Source organism: Octopus bimaculoides, chromosome 12, assembly GCF_046866305.1.
Source record: "Octopus bimaculoides isolate indiv1 chromosome 12, ASM4686630v1, whole genome shotgun sequence".
In the NCBI taxonomy this organism is placed as follows: domain Eukaryota; kingdom Metazoa; phylum Mollusca; class Cephalopoda; order Octopoda; family Octopodidae; genus Octopus; species Octopus bimaculoides.
Window position 1 is genome coordinate 62,215,887 of NC_142939.1, and position 13,007 is coordinate 62,228,893.

The 13,007-nt window shown below is 32.5% G+C and overlaps 1 protein-coding gene across 38 annotated transcripts in view; it reads left to right on the top strand.

The window, feature by feature from the left end:
• Nucleotides 1-11,171, top strand: part of LOC128246976 (FERM domain-containing protein 5-like) — a 256,956-nt gene extending 245,785 nt beyond the window's left edge. For 19 of the 38 annotated variants that reach the window (XR_016243867.1, XR_016243868.1, XR_016243869.1 and 16 more), the window contains one exon: nucleotides 8,869-11,171. Coding sequence is in view for 24 of the 38 variants with exons in the window: in XM_089361141.1 (XP_089217267.1) it covers nucleotides 8,869-8,948 (80 nt within the window). In the remaining 14 variants the exon portion in view is untranslated. Of the gene's footprint in view, nucleotides 1-4,815; nucleotides 4,855-8,769 lie in introns of all 38 variants that reach the window. The other 19 variants (XM_089361140.1, XM_089361149.1, XM_089361155.1 and 16 more) reach the window with 3 other exon arrangements.
• The last annotated feature ends 1,836 nt before the right edge of the window (nucleotides 11,172-13,007 follow it).

Genomic DNA, 13,007 nt, shown 5'->3' on the forward strand with positions numbered 1-13,007 from the left:
ATATATATATATATATATATAATAGATATATACATCTAATATATATAATATATATATATATATATAATAGATATATACATCTAATATATATAATATATATATATATATATAAGATATATACATCTAATATATATAATATATATATATATATATAATATATATATATATAATATATATATACATCTAATATATATATAATATATATATATATAATATATATATACATCTAATATATATATAATATATATATATATATATAATATATATATATAATATATATATATATATATATATATATATATATATATATATCATTCTTGTCTTTTAGCGATGAGTTTCATTTTTTTTTTTTTATCTAATAGATCTTATGCATTATTTTCAACAGTTTGTTCATGAATTACTCTGAAAAAAATCATTTTCCAAATGGTTACTTATTGAATCTACTAAACAGAAGCTAACCTTCAACTGTGAATGCATTGCTAATTTCTTCGGATTAAAACAGAAAATTATACTTATAAATAATATAATTTTTTAATTAATTACTTCTTAGTATTTTTAACTAATTATTTCTCCAATCAACATACTTTTCTTTTGTGTTTTTTTTTTTTTTGTTTATTTTCTTCATTTTTAGGGTTATCATTTCAGTCATTGTTTCCCTCATCTCACCATCTCTTCTATTAATTCTTCTCTCCCAAAATTGCCTCATACAGAAAATTCTAAACAGAAATAAATTTTACATTGTTACTTAATTGTGGCAATAAATAGAAGAATTTGTTCATTTATTTTTCTATATATAACATTAACATCAACATGACACATTTGTCCATTATTGGGAGAAGCTTATCTTAGCTCCTTGTCTTGTAGTGAGCTACAGCCATTTTATTCTAGTACCAATTATAGAACTATATCTTATAAATAAAGTAACAAATGTTGTTATGTGCTTCTATTTGTATTCTCATACATGCAAAGAAATAATGTTGATACCGCAATTCTCAACTCATGAGGCAGACAATGACTGGATCAATGTTAACCTCTGATACTTTACACTCAAATTGTCATAAAACGATAACAATGACAACATTAATAATAATAATGATAATAATAATAGTTATTATCTCAAATTATTTCATCATCAAGGAGTGCAGAAGTTGAGTGACTAAAATTAGTTCACTTCCAGCCAGCTTGTGGGTCATAAAGCTCTCATCTTGCTTAACATACAGTTTTGCACTTCACAAAACTTCTCTTGCTGAAAAGAAAAGAAGAAAAACATTTGGAAGGAAGAATCGTACTTAGTTAAATTATTATTATTTGTTATTGTTACTATCATTAATACTTTGTCAAGAATCTAAATACATATAAGGTAGTTAGTTTGAAGTCCTTTAAATTTAAAAGTTTTGTTGATAATAATAGCATTTAGCCTATTTTCTACAGTTGGATGCTCTTTCTATAACCAACAACACTAACAATGACACAATGTATATTATGTGCATTTTATCTTGTCTCCAGTACTACAGGGATTGTCTCAGGCAAAAGCGAATAAAAAGAGCAATCTACCCTGTGTCAGTTCTTATTGGGGAGTTACTGTTCAACTTGACTAGTAATCTGCAATGTGACTTGTGGAGTGTCCAGCTTTTACTTGTACATCTCATTATTGACATGTATAAGTTCGCTCTTTGGCATGTAGCGATAGCTTCCTCATTATGTCCAGATATTAAGCCATGTGTGAGACCATGGTTCAGTTGGGTCAAGGTTCATATATATGTAATTAATCATTAGTGCACTACTTCCCATCTTCCTTATAGTAGTGACATTATGCTTTACATTTCTCTTAGGTTCTTTTTTTTTTCTTATGTTTTTTTAACAAAAGCAAAGGTAAGCAGAATCAGTAAATTGACAAACAAAATACCTTACAGTATTTTGTTATGCCCCTTTATCTTCTGTGTTCAAATCCTGCCAAGGTTAACTTTGCCTTTCATCCTTCCAGGGGTCGATAAAATAAAGTACCAATGAAGTAAACCTTCTCAATACAATTTGTAGTCTTCTGCTAATGTAAGAAATGATTGATTATTTTACTACTGATGGTTACCATTAGGCAGTGGTATATTCATGGCAAAACCAGTTTGGATTACCATTATTCAGAACTGATTTGCTCCAATTGCCATTGCCTATGTTCTCAAGAAGGGCAAGAGAATTCCAGCTACCTGTTAAATCCTACACATGAAATGTTAAAAACTCAAGCTTCATTTGTATGAAAGAAATTGTATTTACTACTGTCAATGGTGTGTTCTTTAAACTATGTTTGCACACATTATATATATATATATATATATATATATATATATATATATATATATATATGTGTGTGTGTGTGTGTAATGTCTGTATGTGAATTATGTATATATGTTTATATATCTATGTACAAATATACATATGTATATAACTTTGTGTATGTGTGTATATGTATATATGTGTTTGTGTATATGTATATATCTATATATGTATTGCTGTGTGTGTGTATATATGTATTTATGTGTGTACACTTTTGTGTGCACGTGTGTGTATGTATATATATATATATATATATATATATATATATACATACACACACATATGTTCACGTGTACACACCCATATATGTGTGCATTTAAGTATGTGTATATGTACAAGGTTTGAATATTTCCCATACAATGTAAGATTATACCTTCATGGTATTGCCCTTGATCATAGCAGGCATTACTGAGGGTTTGTTTGTTTTTAGAAAGAAGCTTGTTTGACCAATCTGTTAACTCCCAACACTGCTCCCTCCACAAACAACAAAATAAGGAAAGAAATCAATGTTTTTCTCCATCATAAATTAACATAAAAATATGGATAAATCTGTGTGTGCATATATATACATATATATATATATATATATATATGAGCATATACACAGTCCCTATTTTAAACAACAAACATATAATATTTTCTATGTTCAGTAAGAAAAAAAGAATTTCCAACCGATTTTTCTCTGTCTGTCTACAAAGTAGATACTTTGTATTGAAATTAGACCAAAATCTGTAACTGTACCCTGACAGGAATTCAGTCTAGAAACATTTGTGAACCCTAAAAGAAAGAAAAAATAAAGGAAACAAAAGACTTACATAAAAAAAAAATGCTATTAAAAAAATAGTAAGGATGAATGAAATACGTATATTTTCTGCATGAGCTAATTTACAAAAAATAAAAAAATTAAAATTAGATTTTCGTAACAAGAAAAAATAAGAGAAAATTAGCAAAAAATTCAATATAATGATGGAAAATAATTTTTTTTTTTTTTTTTGTTATTTATGAGAAAGACAATAAAAAAATATTACCTGCTATTTGTTTATCATTATTATTATTATTATTATTATTATTATTATTATGAAGGTGATGAGCTGGCAGAATCGTTAGTATGGTGGACAAAATGCTTAGTGACATTTCACCTGCTGCTACATTCTGAGATCAAATTCCACTGAGGTTGACTTTGTTTTTCATCCTTTCAGAGTCTATAAATTAAGTACCAGTGAAACACTGAGGTCAATGTAATTGATTCGTCCCCTGCCCCCAAATTTCAGACCTTGCGCCTTTACTAGAAAGGATTATTACTATTATTAAAGCAGTGAGCTGGCAGAATTGTTGGCATGCTGGATGGAAAGCTTAGCGACATTTCATCCTTCTATATAATCTGAGTTCAACTTTTACTTTCATCCTTTTGGAGTTGATAAAATAAGTACCAGTTGAGCACTTGAGTTGATATAATCAACTAGCTCCCTCCCATGAAATTTCAGGTCTTGTGCCTGTAGTAGAAAGGGTTATAATTATTAAGATGGCAAACTGACAGAATCATTAGCATGTTGGACAAAATGCTTAGTAGCACTTCTTCCAATTCTTTGTTTTGAGTTCAAATACCTCCAAGGTTGACTTAGCCTTTCAACCCTTCAGGGTCTAGAAAATAAGTGCCATTTGAGCACTGGGGTCATTATAATCAACTTCCTGCTCCCCTTAAAATTGCTGGCCTTTTGTCTATAGTAAAATCGCTAGAATCATTAGCATGCTGGGTGAAATGATTAGTGACAGGTCTTCCATCCTTATGTTCTGAGTTCAAATTCTGCCAAGCTTGACTTTGCCTTTCATCCTTTCAGGGTGAATGAAATAAGCATCAGTTGAGCACATCATCTATCCTCCTCCCCCAAAGTTTCAGGCTTTATGCTTATAGTAATAAGGATTATCACTATTATTATTAAGGCAATGAGCTGGTAGAACCATTAGCATGACAAGCAAAGTGCTTAGCAGTATTTTGTTCCAAGTTCAATTTCTACCATGGTCGACTTTACCTTTTGTCCTTTGTCCCACAATTTCAGGCCTTGTACCTATAGAAAGGATTATTATTATTATAGGTGGTGACCTGGTAGGACCATTAGCATGTCAGACAAATTGCTTAGTGGTATTTTTTCCAGCTTTAACAGTCTGAGTTTAAATCCTGCCAAGGTCAACCTTGCTTTTCATCATTTTGGAATCGATACAATAAAGTAACATTCTAGTACTGGAGTTGATATCATTGACTTATTCTTTGCCTTCAAGATTGTTGGCCTTGTGCCTAAATTACAAGCAATTGTTATAAAGTTCCACATTGATCTTGCCAAAGGGTTCATATCACAAGATTTAGTGACAAGTCTGCTCACTTCTCAAGGACTTGATAAGGAATTCTTAAAAACAGGTGAATATTGATGGTTATGAATATACTTAAATGTATAAAAGTGGAAAAACAGAATATATCATTGGTTTTTTTAGGCTTAAAAAATGGGATCACATTGCACTGGAGTTTGTACGGTAAGTTCTCTTAAATTTCAAGTTCAAATCCTACCAGGGTTGACTTAGCCCTCTGTTCTGGAATTGATAAAGTAAGGTACCAACCATGTAAGTAGTTATATAACTATATACTGCCTCTCCCCCACAACCAAGGGGATGGTCTATGTTGGAAGTCATCATCATCATCTTCATCAGCATTACTATCATCATCTTTATTAAGGCAGTGAGCTGGCAGAATCATCAGAGAAGTAGACAAAATGCCTTGTATTTCTTTCAATTCATTATGTTCTGAGTTCAGATTCCTCCAGGGTTGATAAAATAAAGTACCAGTCTAGTTCTGGGTTTGATAATATTGACTTGCCCTGCTACCCTCAAAACTGCTGGTTTTATGCCTAAATTAGAAACATTTATTGTTAAGACAATAAGTTGGCAGAATCGTTGGTGAGTTGGACAAAATGTTTAGAAGCATTTCCTGCACTTTATGTTCTGTGTTCATATCCCACCAAGGGACTTTCATCTTTTCAGGGTTGATAAAATAAGTACCAGTTGAGCACTAGGGTCAATGTAATTGACTAACTCCTTCCCCTTCAACTGCTGGATTTATGCTAAAATTTGAAACCATTCTGGTGGTGAGCTGGCAGAATTGTTAGCATGCCAGACAAAATGTTAAGCAGCATTTTCATTTGTCTTTGTGTTCCAAGTTCAAATTCCACTGTGGTCAACTTTGCCTTTCATCCTTTTGGAGCCAATAAAATAGGTACCAGTTGAGCACTTGGGTTGATGTAATTGACTAGCTCCTCCTCAAAACATCAGGTATTATAGTAGAAAGAATTATTATTATTAAAGTGGCAATCTAGCAGAATCGTTAGCATACTGGGAAAAATGCCTGTCAGTATTTTGCCTGTCGCTACATTCTGAGTTCAAATTCTGCCGAGGTTGATTTTTGCCTTTCATCTTTTTGAGGTCAATAAAATAAGTACCACTTGAATGCTGGGGTCAATGTAATTGACTTAACCCCTCTCCCAAAATTGCTGCCCTAGTGGCAAAATTTGAAACCATTATTATCATTATTAGGGTGGCTAGTTGGCAGAATCATTTATACACCAGCCAAAATGCTGGTATTTCAGAATGCAAAGTATGAAAATGCTTAGTGGTATTTTGTCCATCTTTATGTTCTGAGTTCAAATTCTTTCATGGTCAGTAAACTTAAATAGCAGTTGAGCATGAATCAATATAAGTGAATAGCCTCCTTTCCTAAAATTTCAGACATTGTGCCTTTACTAGGAAGGATTATTATTTAAACAATCTGAAGTCTTTAGTTACCATATTTCCCAGCTTACAAATTAACATAATATATAGTGTAAATAGTCAAACATCATTATTGTCTTCCTTAGTCCTGCTGCATTTCATATGGAATCTTTGATCCTCCAAGTTTGTCTTGGTGTGTAAGTTAAACAACCTTTATTTGACTGTAAATTTTGGTCTGAAAAATTCAACTTGCTGCTATTAGCCATTTAGCACTCAGATTACTATCAAATGTGTAATGCATAATTTATTTATTCACATTGTTTTGAATTAATCATGCATTATCTTGTAACTTTGATTGTATATATCAGGTAGAATATTTGGGCCAGATATGGCTGGTTTAAATGTTAAAGGGTGAAATACAGTGTTTTCCTGTATACTTTTTCAGCTTTCTAGAGTCATATACTGAGATTTTAGAAATGTGTGTTCTTTTGCCAGTAGAAGGAATCACCACCTATCATCATCATTGTCATCATTACCATTGTAATTATCATCATCATCAGTATTATTTTTGCAGACTGTAAAACTGGTGTGGTTGATTGAAAGCTAGATTGGATGTTAATGCTATAAAGTACTCACAGTTTGGTATTTAAACTGCTTTGGTTTCAAATTCTGCTCAAGTTAAGGTTTGTTTTTTATCTCTCTACGTGCAGAGTTGGTGGGATGGGGATCCAATTAAATATGTAACATTTAATACTGGGGATAAATTTTACAACAAACTATATCAGATCCTTTACAAAATACATCTTAGACATCATCATTCTTATCATCATCATCATCATCAACTCTTTCTTGTTCTGCCAATAACATTGTTACATTACTGGAGGATGCAAGCTGTTATCCATTGATTTAATTAGTACATTGTTGTTCCTTGTTATAAATTAACATGTTTTCTCTGCCCATTGTTTTCTTTATTATCTAATACTTAATGGCATCAAAAATTAATTAAAAAAAAAAGGAAAAGTTAATTCAATATTCTATTTACCATTAACCCTCATCATTATATTTTAACATTAGTTATTATATTTTGTTTTTAAACAAGTTAATTACTAAAATACTTAACATTTAATTTGGAAAAAATAATCATTTAATTTTGTTTTTCATTCAATTGTTGAAGATGTTAATTTATTGAAGCTATAAAGGGCAATAAATGTTGGTAAAAGTGACAATTTAACTTCTATTTTTCAATGTTGTAAATAATACTGGTAAGCATTGAAGTATTACTGGAAATCCTCAACTGTAGGTTTTGGTTTAACTCACAAGCCATTATACCTCAGTTAGGTTACCAGTATTATTGAGAAGGGCATGGACATTACATTGATGTGTCTTTCTAATAAGATTAAATGTGTGCTTGTGTGTAACTGTCAATTACATTTTAATTTTTTCATATGCATTTAAAGCACATTTTAGATTATTTTTGGGAAGGAAAGCTAGCATGTTTTGCTAGATGTGTAGTGTTAACGTAAATGAATGACAGCACAGATGAGCCCAAGAGAAAAATAATGTATTTAAGAGGAATTAGAGGTCATCTGCAAGAATGATCACACAGGCTGCAGACAGGGAATGCATAAGAAGGATTAGTGTTTAATAAAGCGACAAATGTTCTGTGCAAAAGGATCCTGTAGAAGACCAAAGAAGAAACAGTTAAATCTGATCTCAGAATGCAGAACTTCACAAAGGAAACGGGTAACAAATGACTAATACATGGTGATAAACTGTACTGGGGAAGATCAGTTTAATTGATGCAAAAAAAAATAAGTGAAAATGGACCTAAATTAATGATGATTAATAATTTGTTTATCATTTATTGCTATTATGTTGATACCATTCTTAAATTTTCCTCAACATTAAACTATTTCTGAAATAATGAAATCAATATGTCATCAGCATTATCATTATTATTATTAATATTATTAGGGTAGTGAGCTAGCAGAATAGTTAGCTTGTTGAAGAAAATACTTAGTGGCATTTCTTCTGAGGTCAAATTTTGCTGAGGTCAATATTGCCTTTCATCCTTTCTAGGTTGATAAGATAAGTACCTTCTGAGCACGGGGCTTGATATAATTGACTAGCCTCCACCCTCAAAATTTCAGACCTTGTACCTATTAGCAGAAAGAAGTATCATTATTAAATTGGTTATCCAGTAGAATTATTAGAACATTGGACAAAGTGCAAAGCAGCATTCCTTCCAACTTTTTACGTTCTGAGTTCAAATTCCACCAAGGCCAACTTTTCCTATCATTCTTTGGGGGTCAATAAAATACCAGCTGAGTACAGGGGTTGATGCAATCAACTTTCCCTTTCCTCCAAACTTTCAGGCCTTCTACCTATAGTAGAAAGGATTATAATAATGATTATTATTATTATTATTATTATTATTATTATTATTATTATTATTATTATCTTCATCAGTATATATATATATATATATATATATATATGCATATATATATGTCCATCCATTCCGTTAGTAGGAGAAAGTGTTGAATCCAGTCATAAAGATCTTCAACAGGTAAAACCTCAGCCACAATTTTGTTCAGTATATTGTATGTGATCATAAAGTAGGAAGAATGCTGTAAACCCACATGAGCATGGGGAAAAAAATGGAACATAAAATGAACATAAAAATAGTTGTTGATAACGATGATGACTTATTATTTATTATTATTTTTAAAATAATTCCTATTCAGTTGTCTCTAATTTTTCTCTCTCTTTCAATGGTTTTTGCAGATTCAATCTTCCTGATTTTTGCCTATTTTTGCCCCAGCTTGAGTCAACTTTGGTTACTGTTATTATTTTTGTCTCCATAAAATTGCTTTTTATTTTATTTTTCTAAAAGATTGTTATTTATTATACTTCGATGTGTAATTGCTGTATAATTCGCTTCCATTTCGGCTACCATTTTTTTTATCTGATTGTTTATTATATTCTTTTTGTTGTTTTTTGTCATTTTGTTAATTTATTATTTTGAAAATGTCCTTATTTATCATCATACCATCTGTCTGTATGTGTTGTGAAGGGAATCATTTTTAACTCAGAGTTAAGTGTTAAATGCAAAAAAAAAAATGTTTAAAGAAGGACAAAAGACTTCAACAGTGAAACAACTCAATCAAGGAGAAAAAAAATGTTTTCTTCTGTTTCCTGTGATTCATAATGTCAGTATTTTCATCCCTTCAAGACTACCATTCTCTTCATTTTCATATTATTGTTATTAAGGCAGCAAGCTGGCATAATCGTTAGCATGCTAAACAAAATGCTTAGCCGCATTTCATCCACTCTTATGTTCTGTGTTCCAAATTCCACTGAGATCAACTTTACTTTTCATCTTTCAGGGTTGATAAAATAAGAACCATTTTAGCACCAGGGTTGATGTTATCAACATATCTCCTCCCCCGAACTTGCCGGCCTTGCGTCAAAATTTGAAACCATTATCATCATCATTCAGGAAGGCAGTGAGCTGGCAGAATTGTTAGCACACCAGGTGAAATGCTTAGCAGTATTTCATCTGTCTTCACGTTCTGAGTTCAAATGTCGCCATGGTCGACTTTGCCTTTCATCCTAAAACTTCAGGCCTTGTGCCTGTAACAGAAAGGATTATTACCATCATTGAGGCAGTGGGCTGGCAGAATGATTACTGCACCAGACAAAATACTTTGCAGCATTTCTTCCAGTTCTTAACATTCTGAGTTCAAATGTCACCGAGGTCAACTTTACCTTTCATCCTTTCAAGGCTGATAAAATTAAGTAATTGTCGAACCCTGGGATATCATCAGCCATCCCCTCCCTTAAAATTGCTAGCCTTTTGCCAAAATTAGAAAAAATATTAAGACAGCTGGCTGGTAGAATCGTTAATGCATTGAACACAATGGTTAGTGGCATTTCTTCTGGCTCTTTGTTTTGAGTTCGAATTCCTCTGAGGCTGACTTTGCCTTTCATCCTTTTGGGGGATCAATAAAATAAATACCAGTTGAACACTGGGGTCAACATATTTAACTTTCCCCGCCTCCCATCATAATTGCTGGCCTTGTGCTTAAATTATAACGGATAGATATTATCATTATGGCTAGCATGCTGGGCGAAATGCTTAGTGGCATTTCGTCTGTCTTCGTGTTCTGAGTTCAAATTCTGCTGAGATCGTTTTTGCCTTTCATCCTTTCAGGGTTGTGAAAACAAGTACCTGTTGAACACTGGGGTCGGTGTAATCGACTTACCCCTGTCCCAGAATTGCTGGCCATGTACTAAAATTTGAAATCAATATTACTATTATTATGACTGGTGAGTAATCAGAAATGTAAGAGCATCAGCCGGAGTGCCTCACAGTATTTAGTCTCCCTCTTCTTAATGTTCTAAGTTCAAATCTTGCTGACATTGATTTTGATGCTTTCATTTCCCATCAGTGTCAACAAGGATACCAGTCATATATTGAAACCAGTTCAATAAACTGTGTCTACCCCTGACACATTTAAAACCCTGTGCCAATGAGAATTTCATTTATAACCATCCGTTATCATCCATCATCATTGTCATCATCACCAGTACTACTATCATATTTATTGTCATCATTATTGCCTTCACAATGTTGTGTGCTCAAATGCTTTATGTCTGTCATTGTTTCTGCTTCATCTATTTCTATCCCTCTCTCTTCCTCCTTCTCTCTTTCTCTCTCTCTCTCTCTCTCTCTCTCTCTCTCTCTCTCTGCTTCATTGTTTTTGTAAGCCATTATATTTAAGTTTCACGAATCATATTTAATTTTGTCTGTAAATAAAAAATAAAGCCATCGAAGTTTGTTCTTTTTAACAAACAAACAAACAAACAGGACTCACAAAAATAAAGAAGGAATGAAAGTTAAAAAAAAGGAATTAAAGTGAAAAAAAAAAAAAAAAATGAAAAGAAGGAAACAAGAATCAGAACTTTGTTTTGTTGAGATTCTTCAAATGGAATCACCAGTACCCCACAAGAAATGACTGTTTAAATTTTTGTTTTGTTTTGAGCCAAACATGAAGTAAAACTTCAGATATTTCAGCCAACAGTAATGAGTGTTTTGTGTTTTTTTTTTTTTTTGTGATATATATATATCTTTTATCCTTTACTTGTTTTAGTCAGTAGACTGTAGCCATGCTGGGGCATTGCCTTGAAGGGTTTAGGTGAACAAATCAACACCAGTTCTTAATGATCTTTTTTAAAGTCTGGTACTTTTTCTGATCCACACTAAGTTTCCATCTACCAAATCCACTCACAAGACTTTGGTCGGCCCGAGGCTATAGTAGAAGACACTTGCCCAAGATGCCACACAGTGGGACTGAACCCGGAACCATGCGGTTCGTAAGCAAACTATTTACCACACAGCCACTCCTACGCCTATATATATATATGAAATAAATAAAACATTATCGCAACATGGCTGCAATTTAATGACTGGAACAAGTAAAAGAATGTGTGTGTGTGTGTACATACACACACATATATATGGTATTTTTCTTTTTTTGCTTTTCAGTTATATTTTATTGCAACTCTGCTGCTCATGATGAGAGATGCACATATTGTCAACCACTAAGGGACATGCTCAAATGCTTAAGGTCAAGTAACTGAGAGAAAATTTGATATTGAGCAGAAAATTTGCTATAACAATATTTCTGCTTCAGCAATTCGGCACTGAATCTGTCTGAAATGTAATGGAAAATAGGTCAGTTTCAAAACATTGATGTTCCGGTCACAAAAGCAAAGTTTGAATGGAATAGTAATCATTTCCTTTTATTGCTAGATACAGTGTCTCCACTCCATTAACCTTGACTGATACTATATATATATTTAACCCATACTTTATCATCCAAACAAATAATTTGGCTCTTTGTTCATTTTCTGGCATTGTAAGTTATATATATGTGTGTGTGTCTGTGTAAGATCCAAAGATTGAGGTGTAGGAAGAAAGTTAGCTTCAAGCAATCCATAGTAAATATAAAACCAACTTTCAGGGACAATGGTGGTTTATGTAAGTGGAAGGTTGAGGAGTGTTTAGTAAGGAAGTATGATAAGCTGAAGAAAATTCTCCTTATATTTCATGGTAGGCAACAAGGGTTGCTGGGTATTCTATCTACTCCATTCCTTACATGTGTGTGTGTGTGTGCCAACCCGTCAAATGTGCTCCACCTACCCCTATATAAATTTTTACCCACCAGACTCTTGCTGCCTTACTCATCTCATATACTTTGGGGCCAAGGGACATAATTCCTGATAAATCCCTTGTTCATTTGCTTCCTTACTCTGTTTCATCTTTTTTCACAACACCCATGAATTAGATGTAACATTTTTCTCCTTCAGACACAGAGAACAATCCCTGAAGAGTGTGTGTCTTGCTTAACCACACTGTGATCTAATATCTGGTTATCTAATACCCAGTGCAAAAACCAACTGGTAAAGTGGGTCTATTTCATTGTCATCATTTATCATACACCTGCAGTACATTGATGACACTACAACAAAAGTCTTCCCATTTCAGCATGAGCTCCTTATCTTGCCACTCTTTTCCCCACCAGCTCTTAATATTGTCCATCCATTACATTCTTTGCCTGCCTCTTGATCTACTGCCCTCTACTCTTCCCTCCATGATAATATTTTCCGAACCTCTGCTTCTTCAAGTATGGGCATAATAGATGAACTTCTGTTTTATTCCAACGTTCAGTTGTCATCATTCACCTGCTCATTGTGACATCCATTCATTTGTCCAATGATCTTTGTAAGAGACTCAATGTTCTCCTTTTAAACCCACATTTCAAACACATTATGTTCTCTTCAAATTTGTTCAGAGTCCATACATTGATTAATGTAGTATGTGTGTATATGTGTGCTATCATTTCATCATCAATTTAATA